This window comes from Notechis scutatus, chromosome 1, assembly GCF_049901735.1.
Source record: "Notechis scutatus isolate UNSWTSFEM ecotype Mainland chromosome 1, rNotScu1.2, whole genome shotgun sequence".
NCBI lineage: Eukaryota > Metazoa > Chordata > Lepidosauria > Squamata > Elapidae > Notechis > Notechis scutatus.
The window spans coordinates 168,903,179-168,923,885 of NC_142009.1; the positions used below are offsets into that span (position 1 = coordinate 168,903,179).

Sequence of the window (20,707 nt, forward strand, 5' to 3'; positions counted from 1 at the left end):
AATGCTTTATCTTGTTTTAAAACTTAGCCACCCAGAATCATGTAATTGAGATGGGCAGCTTTTAAATTTAATGAATTAATGAATGAAGCAAAACCAGCACTAGCTATAGAAACAAATTAATAGTTATTGAAAATAACTATAATGTGTCTATCTGTGGTTATAGTATATTTAGACCTGGGTAATTCTGATTTATTTGGCTCTGCAAGCAAAATAGTGTAGAAGGAAACTTTCAATGGAGTACAAAAATGATGCTAGGCTTTATACTACCTGTTTGACTGACTGACTGACAGTGCAGGAAGTGGCTGTTTATTCGTTCATAGAATATTGATGACTGGCCCCTTGAGGACAGGATTTTAAAATCATGGCTGAAAACTGAAAATAATGGGAATCTGGTACTCTGGCATCTCACCATCTAAGAAGTTTAGGACATCATACATAATTCCTTCAGTTCTTCTATATTGTCATAAAAATGCTGTGAGGATGGTTAATTTACAAAAATGAGCAGTATAAGATTACCTGGTAAATTTCATGGTGAGTAGGGGGCAGAGCTGACCCTGCTCCTAGTTTATCAGACATCAGTATACTGTATTGCAGAGTTTTCTCTTGGATTTAGTAAAGTTAAAATGATAGACTTTTCCATTTTTAAACAATTTTCTGTGATGGACTATTAAATTAGACTATTTTTACACTTTTCTTCATTTCAAGCATAAGCCAGAAGTGTTAGAGAATTAAGCTTCCACAATGTGTTAATTCTAACACAGCTATTTTTATTAGGATATGAAAAAGATTGTCTTGAAAGATTTATGTTACTGTCATGCACCTGATGGAGACTGACTCTGAGGGAGAGGAGGAACAGCCAACAGGGAGAGTGGAAGGGTGGTTCCAGAGGTTGTGGAGGAGGCTGGGGAAGGGCAGAGACCGGCTGAACAGGCAGAGGAGGACCCAGGCCCATCCCCTATCCATCCTAGGGCATGCAGGGAGGAGAAGATAAGGGAAAGACGTGGTCTATTCGGGAGGAGGGGGCCTTGATCCTCTTCATGGGATGCAGATGTGAGAACTGCATAAGAGTTTGGACCTGCGTGCTAGCAAATGCTGGAAGCAGAGTGTTTTATTCCTGGATAAGGTTTAATCTTTGTTGGCATTCTTCCAAAGGACTATACCTGGTTATCTTCTTGAAGTTTTTAATTAATTATCCTGGTCTGTCACAGAACTTTCTTCAGTGCAGTTTGTTTTTGGTTTTTTTATTGCTTCGTTATCTGCTCTTTGAGTTTGGACTGTATTTCTTTCATTTGGAATTTTTATTTTAGAAAGAGTTTAATCTCCAACTGTGAACAATTGAACAGTGAAGCCAAGTTGAAGGAATTAAAGAACATTTATTTATGTTTTGGTTTTTGTTACATTTGTGGTACAATTACACTTAAATAATCAGTCCCATCCTCCCTTACAAATGGGCATCATTTAAATATGCAGATTATAACTGCAAATGTTCAGAGCTCTGGGTATGGTAATTGTTTCCATAAAATGTTTACTGTAATTCAAGTTTTGCTTCCATTTTTGAAGAGTTAAGCATGACAGTTTATATGTCCTTCACAGAGTCTTCCCATAAATATAAATAGATTATTTTTTTCTCAGTTTTGGTTGAATGACAAAGTGTTGATGATTAGTTCTTTCTTCCTGGTTTTTTTCAGACATAAATATTACGAGAAAAATACATTTTTTTTGCTTTTGATTTTCAAAGGTATTGCAACAGTCATCTACAAGTTCTTGGCTTTTTACCGAAAAAGGAGAGGAAGAAAAAGAATGATTCAACAGAAGAGGTAAAAGTTCGACACCAGATGGATTCAATAGCCTTCAGCCTGACAGTTCCTCCACTTGCTTTGAAGATGCCCAATGGCCTGGATGGGATGTCCCTCTCTCCACCAGGGGCCCGGCTTCCTCTCCACTACTTGGAAGCAGAATTGGAAGACCCCTTTGCTTTCAATGAGGAAGATGAAGAGCTCAAGAAAGGGACAGCTGTGAAGAAAAAGTTGCAGAGCAAATTAGCCCAAAACCGTCAACGCCAGAAAGAAACTGAGATTCTGAAAGTTCGCCAAGAGCACTTTAACCCCGTTCCTGCACCTTTGCAGCAGCAGCCTTTGCAACCACAGCAACATGCCCATGTCTCACCTATACCAACGTCTTTAAAGCCAGCAGTGCTCCCACAGGGCTTAGTTTGCAAGTCACCTCAACCTCAGAATACCAGCCTACCAATGCAGGGAGTGGCACCCACCACACATGCTATAGCACAAGCCAGGCAGTCGGCCAACAAAAGACCTCTGCCTCTCTTGCACCCTACTAAAGTTCATGCCCCAGACCCACCCAGGGCTGACAGGATCCTAATGAAAGCCACAGCCTTCTCCCCATACTCATTCTGTAGGAGCCGATTACAGAGACTGGTGAAACTGTGCACTCAAAAACATCAGCTAGATGCTGATCTCTTTCCACATTTAGGTAAGTACAGAAGTGTATCTGCATTTTTGTTGAGTGTAAATAGATCGGTAATTGTATGCGAGCAAACTAATTGGAGAAACATTGGGTCTTTAAATTTGTTTATTGGAAAGAATAAGGTAATCCATAAAGGGGTGTCTCAGTATTCTTCCTCAGAATATACAGGGTACTCATTACTATTTACTATTTCATCATAAAGTCAGAAATATATATCTTCTGTCCTGGAAAAAGAAATTCAGGGGCCCTTGAATGTGGCTGAAGAAGCTCATCTTCTTTCTCCCTTTTCAGGGTTGGACTGGTCTGAAGATAGTGGAGAAGAACTGGAAGAATTAGATCAAACCTCTCCATATCAGGTTGCATGGTCTATCCGGGAAGCCCTCAGATATGAAAGGAATGAGTAAGTACATGAAGAAGGGCAAAAATAATACAAAATAAAATATGGCTTTACAGTATTTACAGTAAAACTCTCCTTTTAGTGGACATTAAACGAAATCTAAATGAAAAATGTCCTCTATTGCAGGGGTCCCCAACCACCGGTCCGCGGACCGGGACCGATCCGTGGAACAAGTCCTACCGGGCCGCTGGTTGCTGGCGCCGCCATCTTTTTGATGAAAAAGTGCTTCCGGTGAGCTTTTCCGGGTAGAAAGCTCACCGGAAGCACTTTTCATCAAAAGATGGCGGCGCTCAGCGCTTCGTGAGCTTTTCCGGGTAGAAAGCCATTTCTACCGGAAAAGCTCACGAGCGCTGCGCCATCATCTTTTGATGAAAAAGTGCTTCCGGTGAGGTCACCGGGCACTTTCATCAAAAAATGGTGGCGCCCAGCTGATGCTCGGTGCCGGGCAGGCGCCCAGCTGATGCCGGTACCGGACGCGGCATAAAAAGGTTGGGGATCACTGCTCTATTGTATTCATAGTTTGTTGTTCATTGAGGCTATTAAATGTTTTGCTACTAAAAAGGTTATTCTTTGTTCAGCCAAAAATACAAAAATATTGTTTCCACATTTCTTGTACTTTGATTGAAATGAATCTTTTAACAATATAACGTACTGAGCAGATGGTACCATTTGCAAAATTTGCAAAACATGATTTGAATAATGCTGAAATCTGTTATCAGAATCATGGATTCCTAGAATTGAAAATGGCTTTTGAGGTTTTTGTGTCCAACTCTGATCAGTGCAAAATCAAAACAAAAACTTCCCTGCTAGATAGAAATTCAAGCTCTGCTTGGATACCTTCAGTGAAGGGAAAGCATCAATTGTGTGGGTAATTGATTCCACTGTCAAATTGGTACACAGTTTAGAGGGTTTTTTGTATTCACTTTTATTTTTTACAACTATAGCATGCTGCACACTCCCACTATTTTAGGTGCCATATTGTCAAAAATACGAAGTAGCATAACAACTTAAGCAAAATCAGATTGGTAATTAAATAATGATCCTATATTGTTTTCCATTGTATGTGAGGTTCTAGAGCACGGCTATCAAACTTGCTGCCCGCGAGCCAGATGCATCACGTGCTGGCAACGCCCATGCCTGGTTTAGCAAAGAGGGAAAAGTTGTGATACATCACATGACGATGCAGTGACAACGCAAATTTGACACTCCTGTTGTCAACTTTGGAAGCCATATTTCATGCTGCCACATAGCCTGAGAAAGTGGGAGGGGGGTGATTTCAATTGAGTAGTTCTAAGTAGACAAAATAAAATTCTTTTCTTGGTTCAAGGCTATTAAGTGTGGCGCAGCAGAGAAAAAGGATCTTACACTGGGACAGATCGTGATTGGTCCATGTGATGTGATGATGGGAGAAAAGGGGATGGATTGTAGTTTGGGACATTGTGGGAAGTCCAGGAAACTTTTAGTTTCGAGATTCCACAGATGTGCCAGGTGCTATTGTAATAAAGGTACATTTGAGATTATGCTTGTCTTGGAGTTACTGATTGGAATGGAGGCTTGCTGGAATGCTGACACCTGTTCTAGAGAGTCTATCTCCAAAGGCCTTGTGAAAAATCCCAATTTTTATTGCTTTCCTGACATTCAATATTTAATTAAAACAACAAACCATAATGTTCTTCTCAGTATCATTTTATAATTGCTTGTGATTCTGGTCTGTTCCTTTTTTAGGAGTATTATTTGAAAATCATTCATATGAGTAACTGAGTTGCATGCTATTACAAATCAGTAAAGCTGTTACATAAGGGCAGATATTTGTAAACACCATTGCTAATATATTGTTGTGTTGGATGTGTTGTTGGAAAGAAGATTATCAAAAGGGTGGGAGATCGAACTGTATATGATTTTGGGGGGACATTTATTTACAACAGAGGTCTCCAAACTTGGCAACTTTAAGACTTGTGGACTTCAACTCCCAGAATTCTCCAGCCAGCATAGCTTAAAGCCACAAGTCTTAAAAATGGCCAAGTTTGGAGATCTCTGATTTACAACAATTTATCCTCTGTCCGCTCTTCCAGCATGTTCTGGGATTGCTCATATAAAATTTCAAATATAATTAAAATAATTAATTACATTTCTTTGATTAAAAATCATTACCTAGAGATAAAGATTAATGGATCCACCAGTGATGGGATTCAAAAACTTTTACTACTGGTTCAGTGGGCATGGCTTGGTTGGCGCGCTTTGCACACATGCACACACTTTGCGTGCACACACGCATCAAACACGCACTTTGCGCAGGTGCAGAAGCGTTTTGACTCACCTCCTTCAAGCCTGCACTCTCCCAGTCACTTCAGCAGCTGCCGTGTGGCACTCTTCTGTGCCGCACAAAGCAGCTGCGCTTCAAAAGCAGAAGATAAAAGTGAGTATCGGAGCCCAGGCAGGCGGGCAGGCCCAATAGCAGAGCAGTGGAGAGAACCGGTTCGGTCTTTGCTGCTCATTGCCGCTACCAGCTCGGCAGAACCGGGCCAAATCAGTAGCATACAACCACTGGTATCCATTTAATACATTGCACCCAGAGATGCCCTCTGCAAAAGCCAGGTCTTCACTGCTTTTCAAAATATTAAAAGGGGTATGGGTGAAGCTTTTAGAGGTATTCAGATTATAAGCAGAGGTTGCTCCAGAGGGCTGAACTACCCTTCCAGGAGTCTGTTCCATGTTCCCATTCCCATCCATCAGCTTCTCACAAAGTGTACTTATAGCATCTCCCTTTGGGAGATGCTTTTTGAAAAAGATGGTTCCATGGGTAGAACATTTAGATAGAACCAACAGTTTGAATTATAATCAGAAATACATTATCAACCAATGTAGTGTCTGTCATAAAGGTATCATAAGTCTTAGCCATGAGGGTTGCTTTGTTCTGTCCTAATTGCAGATTCTTGGTAGTTTTGAAAGGCAGCCCCAAGTACAATGCAGAACCACTTATTCAAAAAACAACAACAATGGCTAGAAAATAAACTAAAGTTAAGCAGTCTCCTCTGGCCATCAAACTCCATTGTTTGATCTAATAAGAGCTGTGTTGCAGATCTGCTCTTTCAGGTGGCATTCACTTCTGTTTAGAGCCAATGCTGGGACAATAAGCACATCAACAGGATTCAATGTCAGCTTGTTTTGTCCCACCTAACTCAATCCCTTTCAGCCTTCAGACATCAGATAAGGACTCCACTACATCTTCTGTCTGGTCAAGTGGAGATATACTACTGAGTGATGGATGACTTTCTTGAGTAACATGAGAGAGAGAACTGAGTACTGTGATGCCTGTATAGGAGTGGCTCATTTGCTAATCCCCCATTTGTTACAAACTGTCTTTATAAGTAGGAATATCCCCATAACTTCCAGTTATCACAGATGGTCTAAATGATATCAAAATTTTGATTCTCCCTACCATTTTTCTGATTTTTGTTGTTGTTGATGATGATCAGCCAAGTATGGAACCATTGGTTGTGACAGGAATTGATTGGCTGCCTGGTCAACCTAGCATGAGATTGTAGGCTAGAGTGAGTAACTAATCCAAAATTACTCAGCCAGCATTTATGCCTAAAGTAGTACTCAAATTCATAGTTACCTGGTCTGAAGCCTTAATAACTAGGGATATCAAAAAATTTAATTGGATAAAATCTACGGAAGACGTTTGTATAGAAAAGTAACTTTGTCAATCATGTTGAAGTAGGGAAATCATATATGGGAACATTATAAAAGGAAGCTCTTATATTGCCTATCCAAACCAATATTTTCCAGATAGATGGATGCACTAGATTGGGGAAGACTGACAGAGGAAGTGGTATTAGGGGGTTGCATGAGGAAAGGAGAATCAATTATCACTTTCACTGGCAGGAAAAGTAGCTCTTTCTTTTACAAAAATGCAACCCTGATAACCAACATTTAAAGCAGCAAAGTAAAAATAACAATACACGCATGTGGTAACATTTCTCAGATGGTAAAAGCTGAAAGAGTTTTAATAAAGCACCAACAGATCCTTTTAGGAGAACTGATTTCATAAATAGAATATAACCAACTCTCTCACTGGTTGCCACCTCACAAGATAGGAACTTCTAAAAACAATATAGTGCATTGCCATTTATATGATTTAATTGTGAGCAAGAGCATGGACTTGACTGTACATCCACTTCATGAGATTGGTCCAGTCAAATTTCATGTTTTTCATCAGGCCTGACCCTGGGAGAGGAAAAGTAATATGGCAATTGTTTACTCAGAGATACTAGCTATTGCGAATGCTAGCAAATGCTGTTCCCAAATGGCTGAATATGAGGTCTTGTTCATGACTTATGGGAATGCTCCTAGCAGCATGACAGCACGCCTAACCAAGTAGCTGGATTTCATTATAGAGTGTGCGGATTCAGCCAGAGTATTAGTATTGAGTGATTTCAGTCTTCTTTCCCTGGGGGACCTCAGGAATTAATGGCTATCATAAAAACATGGATTTGTCTCAGATCCTTACCGCCTTGCCCCAAACAGCTGGATACATTTTAGATCTGGTATTTACCTCAGATCCATTATTCAATAATCTAGTTCTGGGGGACTTTTCTGTCAGCCCACTTTAATAGAGTTTCCTCCTTCACTGCCTCATGAAAATGGGGTTAACTAGAAGCGCCACCAACCTCTTCTGTGAACGGACTCATTAAAATGGCCCCTCCAGACAGCAGATTTCCAACAGGAATAGTGGATCCATTTCTTTGGATAATTTCCTTGTAAGTCTGTTGAACACCTTGTTGATTTTTGGAACATAGAAGGACTCAACAGAAGGTCAGTGCTATCCATTGATCCTTTGCTGCTTCTTTAGTTCATTGAGTTGTCCCACTGACTGGGAAATGAAACAAGTAAAGAGATGCCGGGAATCACACTGCTAAAAAACAAGAAGCAAAATTGATCAGATGCAAGTAGTGTTAAAAGTGGCAAAGTATAATGAATAAAAGGGTGCAAGCCACTGTACCCTTCTTGCACCTGGAAAAGTCTCTCTAACCCTTTTGGGAAGGGATGGATCAGAAGCTCTAACCAGTGTTGGTGATGATCATCTGGCTCAATATTTCATTGCTAATGAATTTAATTGCTCACATTTACTCCAAGTTGGATGGACAGATTTTAACAAAATACAGAGATGATGTCATGTGCTGTTATGTTGGAGATTTTTGTATCTGAAGTTCCCCCATGGAACCACTCGGAGAGGTCATTTGTCTCATCAATATGCAGCTAATATCTCTACTCCAGGCTCATTGGGAAATGCTGTGGAAGTCATAGCCTAATGGCTAGAGGCTGTCAGAGTCTGAATGGAGAAAAATTAGCTAGAACTCAACCCAAACTTGTCAACTCATAAAATATTTCTACGGTCTTTTTAGAGTTGCCAATAGAAAGGGAGGGGGGAGCAGTGCAGCAGTTTGCAAAACTGAAACTGCATTCCATAAATGTTTTCAAAGATAGTAACTAGGTGACTGAAGTTTCTGCTGCACAAAATTCTAAATGGAGAGCATGATTGATGACTCTTGGCTATGGATGTGTCCCATTGGAGAATATGAATTATGATACACCCAGAGGGTGGGAGGAAAACCAGAGTCAAGGGTGACAATGAATTATGTGTCTCGGAGTCGGCTACACCCAGGCAGTGCCGGCAGGTTAACTCTCAATAAATCCTTTTTAAGTTTTGGACTTTTGGCTCGAGACTCATGATTTAAATGGAGGTTACTGCCGGAATCCTGACAGCTAGTCAACTCTGAGACACATAATTCATTGTCACCCTTGACCTTGCCGGAATCCTGACATGGCTATTGATTCAATGGATTGCTCTAACTTTGACTTTTGTTGGAGCTGTACTACTGCAGAAAGACTTTCAGTTTTGCAAATGTGGGGTCTTCTGCTCAAAAAGCAGATGGGGCATGACCAGAGGGCTTTTCTATAGTTGCAGCTAGTACACTATTTGCTTCCCTACCTGGAACAGGACACTGGCTATTTTATCAGCTTTTCCCCTTTCTCCAATCTTACAGGCCCAATGATGATTATGCCAGTGGCAGGAGACTCCGCATTTCCCAACTTTGCACTTATTTTCAGCAGAAATACAAGCACCTCTGCCGCCTGGAGCGGGCAGAATCTCAACAAAGGAAATGCCAACATACATTCCGGAAAGCATTGCTGCGGGCAGCAAATAGAGAACCGGAATATGCTGGGCAACTGATTCGAGAATTCCGTAGAGCTTCATGTCCTCAAACCAGGTGAGGGACTTTCCCATACAACTGCAGCAACCTAATTCTTGGGACATGCAAAATAAGGTTTTAATGGAACTTGGAAAATTTCGGCAACAAAACCTGAGTCAAATCTTCTAATATTATTAATTTGCATGTATGATTTTTCTACCTGAGAATAATCCCACATAGCAAATTCATTCCAAATTAAGAGTGACAGAATATTATTGGTTAATTGTCAATATTGGTAATAGGTTTTACTTCTGAATTCAGATTGATTCCAGCTCTTACTAATAAAGTCTAAATGCTAGAATAGAGCATTATGGGCACAGGGGAGATATTTTTCAATAAATGACCTTGGAATGGGTTCTAATGCTGATGGTATCCTACTCTTATTTCATTATGTCCCTGAAGCATGGTAACAGTTACCAAGATATTTCTGGTCAAGAGAGATGACTCACCTACATCATAGGAAATAGAAGACACTTATGGCTACAATTTGAGGTTCCAACTAAGTCCTGGATAACAGAAGAAGAGAGGGAAAGAGATAGAGAGAGAGAGAGAGAGAGAGAGAGAAACCTGATTGGAATTATTGACTCAGGTGGCTTCTGAAATTGAACGAACCAATAATATCCCCAGAATGCATTACTTAGTTTTTCAAGGAGAGTGCATTTCAGCCCAAAATTGTTTCAAACCTGTTTTCCTAATCTGGTAAAGTGCCAACTGACAGTGTATCTAACTTGTCTAGACTGAGTTCAGTTTATTAGTCATTAGTTTATGCATTATCATTATTATGTACCAGCTCACCGCTTTAAGAGATTTCCATTAAGTTAGATGTAAAAGGTACCAGTTGATTTTCACTGCAAGTGTACTGGTTTTTTTTTTTATTTCAAAATCCCCGAAAGGTTTTCTGCAACAATTACATATGTTTATTAAAATATACCAGACACTTGTGAACCTAACACTGCAAATGCCAAACAGAAGTTTTTCACTTCCATCTTCTATAATGGAATTAATCTCATTATTAATATCAAAGCCACTTAAGAGATCTGGAAATAGGAGTATAGTCTGATATATTAGGCTGACAAAAGATTATGGTCACAAATCTGGTTCAAAATCATGTAAATAATCTGTACAAATTAGCACTATTTTGCACATTATACACAGAATTTTTTGATATTTTAAATAATTTAGTCTCATTTTATTTGTAAAGAGACAGATAAGAATATTGAAACCCTGATCCTTAACTTTTGAAAATTTTACTCAATCTGTCTTCCTGTAATACTTGCTTTATATTTGTATAAGTGCGTTTTCATAGAAAAACAGCTTCTCAGGAACTTGTTTGTTGTGTATACAAGCTTATTTGTACTCAATAGTGACAGAAAGGTATCTATTAATTATTTTAATTGTGTATTATATAGAGAATTGGATGTTATAAAGAGTGCAATCTCTGTGTTATGCAGTTTACTTGTCTATTAACATCTTCTAACTAGAAATAAATACTGACACCTTCTCTTGTTTGTGAATGTTTTGCAAGATGGATAAAATACTTCTGCAATGTGAAAGTAGACATAAATAATAATTAAATTTTCAGATTTTTGAGAAGATTATATTAATAAACATCTCTCTCTCTCTTTCTCTCTCTCTCTCTCTGTGTGTGTGTGTCTGTGTCTGTGTGCGCACGCGTGTACATCTATTTCAGTTCAAGCCAAATGAAGCAGAGGGATGCATCACCATGCGGTGGAACCACAAAGGGTGAACCATGCACTAACAAGGCTCTTCCATTCACTAAACATTGTTTTCAACGTATCCTTTTCATTATTTATTTTTGAGGGATGAAAGGAATGAGTTTTGGTCTACAGTGGAGCCTCAAGTCGCGATTGTAATCCATACCTGGACTCTGATTGCGGCCCGATTTGGTCGTGTCTGGAAGCACGACTGACTGCGCATGCATGCAGTAAAAAAAAATGGCGCCGTAGGGGGCACGGAAAGGGAATCTTTCTGTGCTGATTTTGTTCGCCACCCAATTTTTGAATGATGACCTGATTTAAAAATTGGGTGGATTTTTTGTTCGCTACCTGATTTGGTCGCAAACAGGAGTGTTCATGACCTGAAGTTCCACTGTATTTTTGTTTTCAATAAATAGCACTTGATATCTATATTTGGTTGTACTTCTTTTGCACTGTGCATTAAGAGAGCAGATTGAATTCTAAAAGTAGGCTGGTATAATTGATTTATAAGGCAAGAAAGCCCAGTTGGAAAATTAAGCCTGTAACTCCATACTTAGAAATAGTGAGTATAGCATAATTTTGTATGATTTTAACAACTAGTTATTGGTTAAAAATGCAGCATTTTTTAATAGACAAAAAATAAAAGATAAAATGGTGAATGCATTAGCTCTAGGAGTAGAAAGGTTCTAATTATTTTATTTAGTGTATTATGTATCAAATTTCTATCTGCTGAATCTTCAGGATTCACAGTGATTTAAAATATACTAAAATGCAACAAAAATCCAAAGAATAATAAAATACTAAAAGATAATATGTAATAATAACAACAGAAATCCACTGTATAGAATATCCATCATAATTCTTTCTTAAAGATAGCCCAGAGAAGCTTTATTTTTAAGATTCTGGAAAGTTATCAACAAGGGACCTGTGCTAATTTCTAGAAAGAGTTTGTTTCATAATGTAGGTGTTGTGATATCAATAGCACTTAGACTTATATACCTAAGCAGTGTACAGAGTCAGCATATTGCCTCCAACAATTTGGGTCCTCATTTTATCCATCTCAGAAGAATGGAAGGCTGTGTCAGCCTTGAGCCTGGTGAGATTTGAACTGCCAAATTGCAGGCAGCCAGCAATTAGCGGAAGCAGCCTTCAGTACTGCACTCTAACCACTGTGCCACCAAGGCTCTGGTGTGGAATACCTTCCAGGAGAAGGGGTATCACAAATCTCCTGAGGGGAATTTATCAGTTGGGTTGAATACAGTTAGATAGATAGTTCCAGATGCCAAGCTATAAAGAACATTATTAATCACAACTAGTGCTTTGAAAACTGTTGGCAACCTATGCAGGTCTATAAAATAGGTGCAATATGTTCATCATGATTCATGCCAGTCAACAAATATGCTACTGCATGCTGAAGACCATTCGGAGGCACCAAAGTAAAATGAATTGCATCAATCTAACCAAGGTGTCAGCGTTCCAGCAACACTCCATTCCAATCAATAACTCCAAGACAGACATCTCTCACACAAGGGATGATAATGGCATGGAGTCACTGTTGCAAGGTCCTCACTACAAGTAAGGTTTCAACTTTGCAGCTGATGAAACTGCAAAGGCCTCCTGTCCATCTAGAAAAAGCTGTGAGTCCAGGAATAATATATGAATTACAGACACAATGAAATAAAAGGTAAACATTCCAAATTAGATTAAATGAGCTCAGAATTTTAATGTTTTTTTCTTTTACCCTGTTCTTCATACTTTATATATTCACTTAAATCTCTTCCAGCATTTTCTTTCTTTTTTAGACACAGGTTTATCCTTAATTTATATTCTTTCTAGGCATGAAAAAATGGATAATTATAAAGTCAGCAATGTAGGCAGGAATGATAACATAGAAATAAACTTGTAGATGAAATAAGAATAAAATATCTGAAAGAAAATAACATACTGTGCCTAATCATAATGCTGAAATGTTTTAAAAATCTGGTCACGTAAGCTACTTCTAGGTTAGAGTTGAACAATTATAAATGTTAACACAATCTACAGACTTGTGGATTGTACTTTGTTTTCATTAGAAATCTAAAGATGGTACAGAAGAAATATACTTAGTATAGTTAGTGTTGTATACTTATACTTTTAACTGTGTGTTCTGAGCCCCAAGATCTGTTTTGAATACCAGTAATAAATGGAACTTATGGTACTACTCCTCATTAGGACCTTCTGTTTGTTATGCCTTCTTCATTTCAACATACTGTAGAACAGGAGAGAGTCACTTGCCATTGATATTAAAGAAGTTAGTAATCCTTCCTAAACCCTGCAGATTATCCACAGATTTTCATTCCATCCTTCATGCTTATATGCATTAAATTATGTTACAAATCTAGCAGCCATTATCTAAAGTGTTGTCTATACAAGCAATCAATCCCATGAACTATGTTTATTTGTGCAATTATTTATATCAGTAAATCAACCTTTCACACGCCATACATTTTATCATCTAGCTTGTGTCCCCTAACTTATGGTTTTAAACAATCCCTAGGCATTAGTTACATATTCTTACTCATTGTCTTGCTGTTCTGTAAATACCGGAGATAGCACTTGCTCATTTTGGTATTTATTAAGTTGAGAAAAACATGTTAAATATTGAACATATTTTTATGATCATGGAAGTGAAGCATATTGCATGAAAATATAATTTTGAAGGAATATGTCTGCTACAAATTGAGCAAGGAAACAGCTAGAGAAAGACTAAAGAGACTCCTAATTATATATCTTTTATGAGCAATCTAAGTTCAAATTCAGAATTTATTGATTTCCTCTCTGTATCATTTTACAAAAACACAGGATTTTTTCAGTTGTTATATCTTCTATAGATGATAGAAATCTTCATTTTAATATATTATCTAGTTTTCCATTAGTTCATTAGAAAATAATCTTTGATTAATCAGAATGATTATATTCTGTCTTCCTCTGACAATTCTGATGAAGAATTTTTAGGAAACGAACACTGGCTCATTAGCAAAATACAGTACTTAATTCAGTAAACCCACCTTAAGACAATAGAAAATCATTGGCAGTTCTGCTGGAAGACAGTCTGCTATTAAATCTTCCAAATTTTGAAATACGGAAATAAATTACATTTAAAGGTGTGGGTTTTTTTAAACTCTTTGAAAATAAAGTTGTACTTGAATCTCAACAGTATTGCATCTTATTCTTTAAACTGGTATATATATATATAGATATCCTCTTGAATCGATCGCAGCAGCTTTTTTCAAGTTGTACAGCTAAGTTTGCTGATGGACAGCAATGCTCTGTGCCCGTTTTTGACATTACACATCAGACCCCCTTATGTGAAGAACATGCCAAAAAAATGGTAAGTACATTTGATAGTCAAGCAAAAACGGGGGGGAAACCATACACATTCAGAACAACAGAAGTTGTAACAAACCAAGACATAAGCTCTAAGTGCAGAATTTTCCACTGTTACAGTTCTTTTCAGAAAGCTGTAATATGGTTTGCCAGTTATGATTAAAAGTAATAACTATCTTATTGGGCTAACCAAAAGGATTATGGGAAGGTACTTAAGCTTCCTGTCATAGTTTGATGCAGGCTCCACTTATTTAGCTTTCCTACATTTCAAAACTTCCTTCTTTATTACAGTCCCTTAAATGTTTGCAAAACTAATATAGACAAATACACATAAAATTCTGAATATTGTCCAAAAGTTATTGCTCATTAACAGTTACAAAGTAGTAATATATAATATATAAATTGTTCTGAGCTCAAAATGGTTGTTTCCTAGTCTGTTTTGATAACTTTGAAGTAAAAATGGTGATAAGTTTGAAACATTGTGTTTTCAGCCAGAAACATTTCCAGAATGATTGAAACTGCCTGCTACAACCATTTTTAACTTGAATGGGTCATTTTGAATTAAAAATTGACATTCAGATTAAAAGTGTTATGCATACTCCTATTACACAGCACATTTGTGGTATTTTCCATTTGTTTTGATAAGCAGGACCATTCCAATGACAGTGTGATATGCTAAACTGACTAATCCACTTGACAGAAAAATAATCTGATTATTTCCAACTTTAGCCTCTGTGAGTCATTCTTTCTAATGATTTCAATATCATTCATTTTCTAGCCTTCAAATACCTGCAGATCTTATTTTGAATTAACATGTATGCTGTTATGATTACATTTGGAAATATTTTGGCCTCTACTGTTAATTCTCTTGCCTTTGCTATTGGTGAAAATGAGGTTCATGACTGGTTTTTCATGTTGTCAAGATAGCCTGTCTGAATTTTGTGATGTAATTATACTCTTGGAATCTCAAGGAAAAGAAAAATATTTGTTAATGTCTTCTTTCCCACTCTGAAAGGATAACTTCTTGAGAGGAGACAGCTGTCGTAAAGTTCAACACCAGCAGCAGAAGAAACCCAGGAAAAAAACAAAGCCCCCGGCGCTTACCAAAAAACACAAGAAAAAGAGAAGACGAGGGCCACGGCGCCCCCAAAAGCCAATTCCTCCTGCTGTGCCCCAAGGAAACCTTATTATGCCCACCAGCATCTCACTGCCAATGGAGATAGCTCATATACGGTCAGTGCCCAGCTCTGAATAAATATACAGAACATTGGTTAACTGTACATTGTACATTGTTTCAGAATACAGGTAGGCCTCGCTTACTGACCACTTATTTAGTGATTGTTCAACAGTACTGAAAAATGAGACTTATGAGTGGTTCTTGAAACTGCATCCATTTCATCCTCCCTGCAGTCTCATGCTTGCAATTCAGGTGCTTGGCAACCAGCCCGCATTTACTGTTGCCATTTGCAATCTTCACGGTTGGCTTCTGATGAGCAACACCAATAAGGAAGCCGGCAGGAAGTTGCAACTTACAGTCATATGACATCACATTTAATGACTCACAGTGGTTTGCTTAACTACTGCAGAAAGAACTGATGTCTTAAGTTGGCACAGTCATATGACATTACGCTTAATGACTGTGCTCCTTAGTGATGGAGTTGCTGGTTCCTATTACAGTTGCTAAGTGAGGACCCTCTGTACTGGAAAAGGCAGAACTGTAGTTATGCAGCTATTATATATGGGCAAGACAAATTCATATGTTTATGTTGTTGATGATTATGGGATCATCTTAATAACATCAATAGTGCCTCAGCTTATTGAGATTTAATACAACAACCTTGGTATCACACAAACTCCTAAATGTTATCAAAATCAACAAGTATGTTCACTGACATATATTAGTCCTGAAAGCAATCATTGTAGAGATTTTTGATGCTCTACATTTCCTCTGGATAGAAATGATTTATCGTATAGTTTAGTCTTAAATTAAAATATAATTATTTTTCATCAGTTCCTATGAATTTCTCCTTCTCATTTAACTTGGAGAAGTTAAAATAATACTGCCTACTAGTACTTCAAACTGCATTACATCTCAGGAATGGAACTGATGTTTAAAAAGTGGTATTAATTTCTCTTCTCCTGACAATGTGCACTTTGAGTTAGAATCCCAGTACATGATCACTAGAGGTCACGTGTCTATCAAAGAAAGCTATTTAGATCCATGCTGCAAATAGTATGAGTGATGGTATGTCCCACATTCCTATTTTTTTAAAGACATACTATATTTGTACCTGCTTCTTAAAGCTATATTTAAATTCCTCTTGTCTAATGATATGAGTGGCTGACAGTGTTACAACCTGACACAAATGTAAGCAGTGGTCTTTTCTGTATCAATCTTTAGTTCAGCAGGCTTTCAGCTCTGATGTCAGCCCAGTGTCCATGCTATTGGGAAAAAGAAGAAAGATATGGCTTCTTTGCCTGTCAAAAGCATTTTCTAATGTTAGGATTCTGGTGCATATAAATTCCTCTTTTCTCTTCATGGATTTAAGCTGTATTGGGGGAACTGTTTAAAACAGACTGTTTCACCATAGCTGGGTGATTAGCACTGGATCTGGTTCTCCACCAAACCATTTGACTACCTTCCCTGTATCTTAGGAGTCCCTCCACACCTGAGCTGAGTACAGATGAACTGCCAGATGACATTGCCAATGAAATCACAGACATTCCACATGACCTGGAATTGAATCAGGAGGACTTCTCTGACGTCCTACCACGACTGCCTGATGACTTACAAGATTTTGATTTCTTCGAAGGTATCTTCTTTTGTTTTTACATGACATTCAGTGCTAACAGTAGGTGCCATTCAAAGCTGAGTTATAAGATAAAAAAGTGACTTAACATTTTGGAACTAGTTTCATGATTTCAAACTCCAAATATTGGGGAAACTTCTGAAAAATGGGAATGGAATCAGTAAATGACTCAAGGTTTGTTCTAATGCTGCATGTCAGATAGATGTTATTGTTCCCTAGCTGAAAGAAATTGGCTTTGAACCGATGCGATTTTACTACACTGGTCTTTTCTGCTTCACAAAACCATATTATATTTTCTTCCCATTTTAAAATGTAGGGTTTTAATAAGGTACTGTATGTAAAGGGATTTTGACAATATTAATGTTATGCGGCTTTTTATTTTTACATTTGTTTCCAAGTTTGAGGTTCAGTTGCTGATTTTGTAATTTACAAAAGAAAGTTGAAGTTTATGAATGTAATGAAGGCTGTTTTTAAAAAGGCTTACAAACAAAATGCAGCTCTGAATAAAAAATAATTGCAACTGTCCACTGTGAATTTTACAAGTTTGCTATTACAGAAAACTGTCTTCCTTGAAGCACATTCCCCCTCCCATGTACTTTCCACGGTAATAAGAACTTTCTCCAAGTTCTTCTTTTTATCTCCCCCATTTCAGAAAGGTGACAAGCATTAATAGGTGGAAAGGCTTTTTCAGTCATGGCTTACTTCCCCAAGGAGGTTTGCACCAATATCGCAATTTTCACTTAACTATTACTTTAGTGTCATATTGGAATCTGGATTTTCTTTTAAAATGTCATTGAATGTAATATTACATATATTTTGTTCTGCTTTCCTTAACTTTTTTAATTCAAAGACTTCATACATTTTATTTAATATTAGCTGCATGCATAATAATTGAAAAAAATTGAAAGGTAATAGTATATGTAAATCAAAGATTAGTATAGATACTGCATTTTCTCTTTTATCCCTTTATATGTCAAAATGTTAATCTAAGAAGATCTGGCAAAACTGTTTTGTGTATACTGCATCCTTAATTATCCTTATTGTTAACAGTGAAAGCCAGTATGGTATTCTGGTTAAGGTGCTGGAAGACCCAGGTTCTAGTCCTCCCCTAGGCATGGAAACCAACTGGGTGACTTTGGGAATAATCATTCTCTCCCAGCTGTAGACTGGGGAACTGGAAAAAAATCTGTCTACTAACACTCTGATCTGAACTGGCTTCCTATTTACACAAAAATAATATTTTCATTTGGTAAATCGTGGAGGTTCTTCTTTTGCAAACCACAGATTTTGGAGTTACCTGCTACAATTGGTTGACATCCCTGCTACATTAAATATCTTCAACAGCTTGTCTCAAGGTATATGTAAGAGAGAAGCTAATTTTGTGGTGTGTTTTTTGTTTTGTTTTGATGAAGGTAAAAATGGAGACCTCCTCCCTACCACTGAAGAGGCAGAGGAACTGGAACGGGCCTTGCAGGCTGTAACTTCTCTTGAGTGCCTGAGTACTATTGGTGTGCTCACACAAACAGACGGTGTACCAGTTCAGGAACTATCGGACAGAGGAATAGGGGTGTTTTCCCCAGGTGCTGAAACTTCAGGAATTCAATCTTTGAGCCGAGAAGTCAATGCAGATCTAGGTGAGCTGCTGAATGGCCGCATAGTACACGATGACAATTTCTCTAGCCTGGATCTTGATGAGAACTTGCTCCGTTCTGCTACCTTATCCAACCCATCTACGCCCCTGGCAGGGCAGATTCAGGGGCAATTCTCTGCCCCAGCCAACGTTCGCCTTACTTCGGCTACTCTGATAAGCCAGAGTGCGCTTGGGGAGAGAGCTTTCCCGGGACAGTTTCAAGGACTTCACGATGGCAGCCATGCCTCCCAGAGGCCACACCCTGCCCAGCTGCTAAGCAAGGCAGATGACCTAATCACCTCACGACAGCAATACAGCAGTGACCATTCACACTCCTCACCCCATGGAAGCCATTATGACAGTGAGCATGTGCCATCACCTTACAGTGACCATATAAGGTCCCCCGGTTCCACCTCTTATTCCAGCGATAATTTGGCAGCTACTTTCTCTACTGAGATGCCCATCATAGCACAGCATCTGCTCCCATCACAACTGGAGGTGCCACTTAGTGGGGTGGTGAATCCCAGAACTCACTGGGGGAGTCTCCCTGTAAACCTTGGTGATCCTTCTCCATTTAGTAACCTGCTTGGTGCAGATGGACACCTCCTTTCCACTTCCCTGTCTACACCGCCTACTACATCGCACTCAGAGACCACCCAGCCTGCCTTCGCCACTGTGACCCCCAACAGCTCCAGCGTGCTTCCGGGGTTACCACAGACCAGTTTCAGTGGCATGGGTGCTGCATCTTCTGAACTCATGGCCTCCACTTCTCCTAAGCAGCAGCTCCCACAGTTCAGTGCAGCCTTTGGCCACCAACTAAGCTCCCACAGTGGCATTCCCAAGGACCTGCAACCCAGCCACAGTTCCATAGCTCCTCCAACTGGCTTTGCAGTAACAGGTGCCACAGCTACAAGTACCAATAATGCATCAGCTCCCTTCACCACCTCCAGCTGAGTTTGTCTGCCTGTGAATGACAGGCAGCTTGGGTACCTTATATAACCATTGCATCCACCACCACCTTTTCTCTTCCTGTTTTTTGTCACCCCCTTCTTTTTAAAGACTTTTTAAATTTAAAACAAAAAAGAGGGGCAAATGTCCTGATTCAGTACAGACCAGGGTTTTCCTATTAAGCTCTGCTCTAATTATCCTATGTGCTGTTTTTGTATTGGTGCTCATTTATTTTTGGCAGGTTGCTGTACTTATCCAGTTAATACTCAGTTAGGGAATACAGCACAGATGCTGGATGTAATTGATTTTAGTCAAAGAAAGGTGAAGATGTACGTAATTGACCTTAGAATAAGAAATGAGAAGATACCTCAAATAAAACAAATGCAAGCTCCTAAGGTTCAAATTGGACTTTCAGTCCCATTGGCATCTGGGGAGGAGAAGGAAGTTGCTTTATTTTTGAAGGTGTGGGTGGGATGAAAGTCGGCCCTTTTAATTTGATAACTGGGCACTATAGAATTAAGCTGAAACCATAATCCAGTTAATTCTGTCATCTTAACCAGTGGGCTCTTTACCTCTTCTGTGAGTTTAAAGGTGTGTTTGTGTGCATAAGTATATAGATGGATAAATGGCAATTCTTTTCTTTCTTGTCTTGAAGAAGCTCCTCAAACTAGTGACTGTTCCTACTATTTTGAATACACACACACACATATGAATATATATATATATGTATGGCCTTCGGCTTTGTTCGGGTATTTTCCCACGTCATTATAGTTGTTCTTTTAAAGTTGTAGCAACGTTTCAGCAGAATCTCATCTGCCATCATCAGGCTTCTGTATTGTGTCCGTCTGTGAGTCAGACTGTGAGTCAGACAAAAAGTCTGACTCACAGACGGACACAATACAGATGCCTGATGATGGCAGATGAGATTCTGCTGAAACGCTGCTACAACTTTAAAAGAACAACTACAATGACGTGGGAAAGCTTTGTTTGGGTATTTTCCCACGTCATTATAGTTGTGCTTTTAAAGTTGTAGCAACGTTTCGGCAGAATCTTATCTGCCATCATCAGGCTTCTGTATAGTGTTCGAACGAAGCCTG

The 20,707-nt window shown here is 38.7% G+C and overlaps 1 protein-coding gene across 1 annotated transcript in view; it reads left to right on the plus strand.

Moving 5' to 3' along the window:
- The window catches only part of INO80D (INO80 complex subunit D), a 46,621-nt gene extending 26,262 nt beyond the window's left edge, over positions 1 to 20,359 (plus strand). Inside the window, exons 4-11 of the mRNA XM_026673203.2 lie at positions 1,739 to 2,490; positions 2,776 to 2,884; positions 8,932 to 9,156; positions 10,829 to 10,932; positions 14,093 to 14,226; positions 15,238 to 15,455; positions 16,878 to 17,035; positions 18,445 to 20,359. Of these exons, the coding sequence (XP_026528988.1) occupies positions 1,739 to 2,490; positions 2,776 to 2,884; positions 8,932 to 9,156; positions 10,829 to 10,932; positions 14,093 to 14,226; positions 15,238 to 15,455; positions 16,878 to 17,035; positions 18,445 to 19,616 (2,872 nt within the window). The 3' untranslated portion in view covers positions 19,617 to 20,359. The remainder of the gene's footprint in view (positions 1 to 1,738; positions 2,491 to 2,775; positions 2,885 to 8,931; positions 9,157 to 10,828; positions 10,933 to 14,092; positions 14,227 to 15,237; positions 15,456 to 16,877; positions 17,036 to 18,444) is intronic.
- The last annotated feature ends 348 nt before the right edge of the window (positions 20,360 to 20,707 follow it).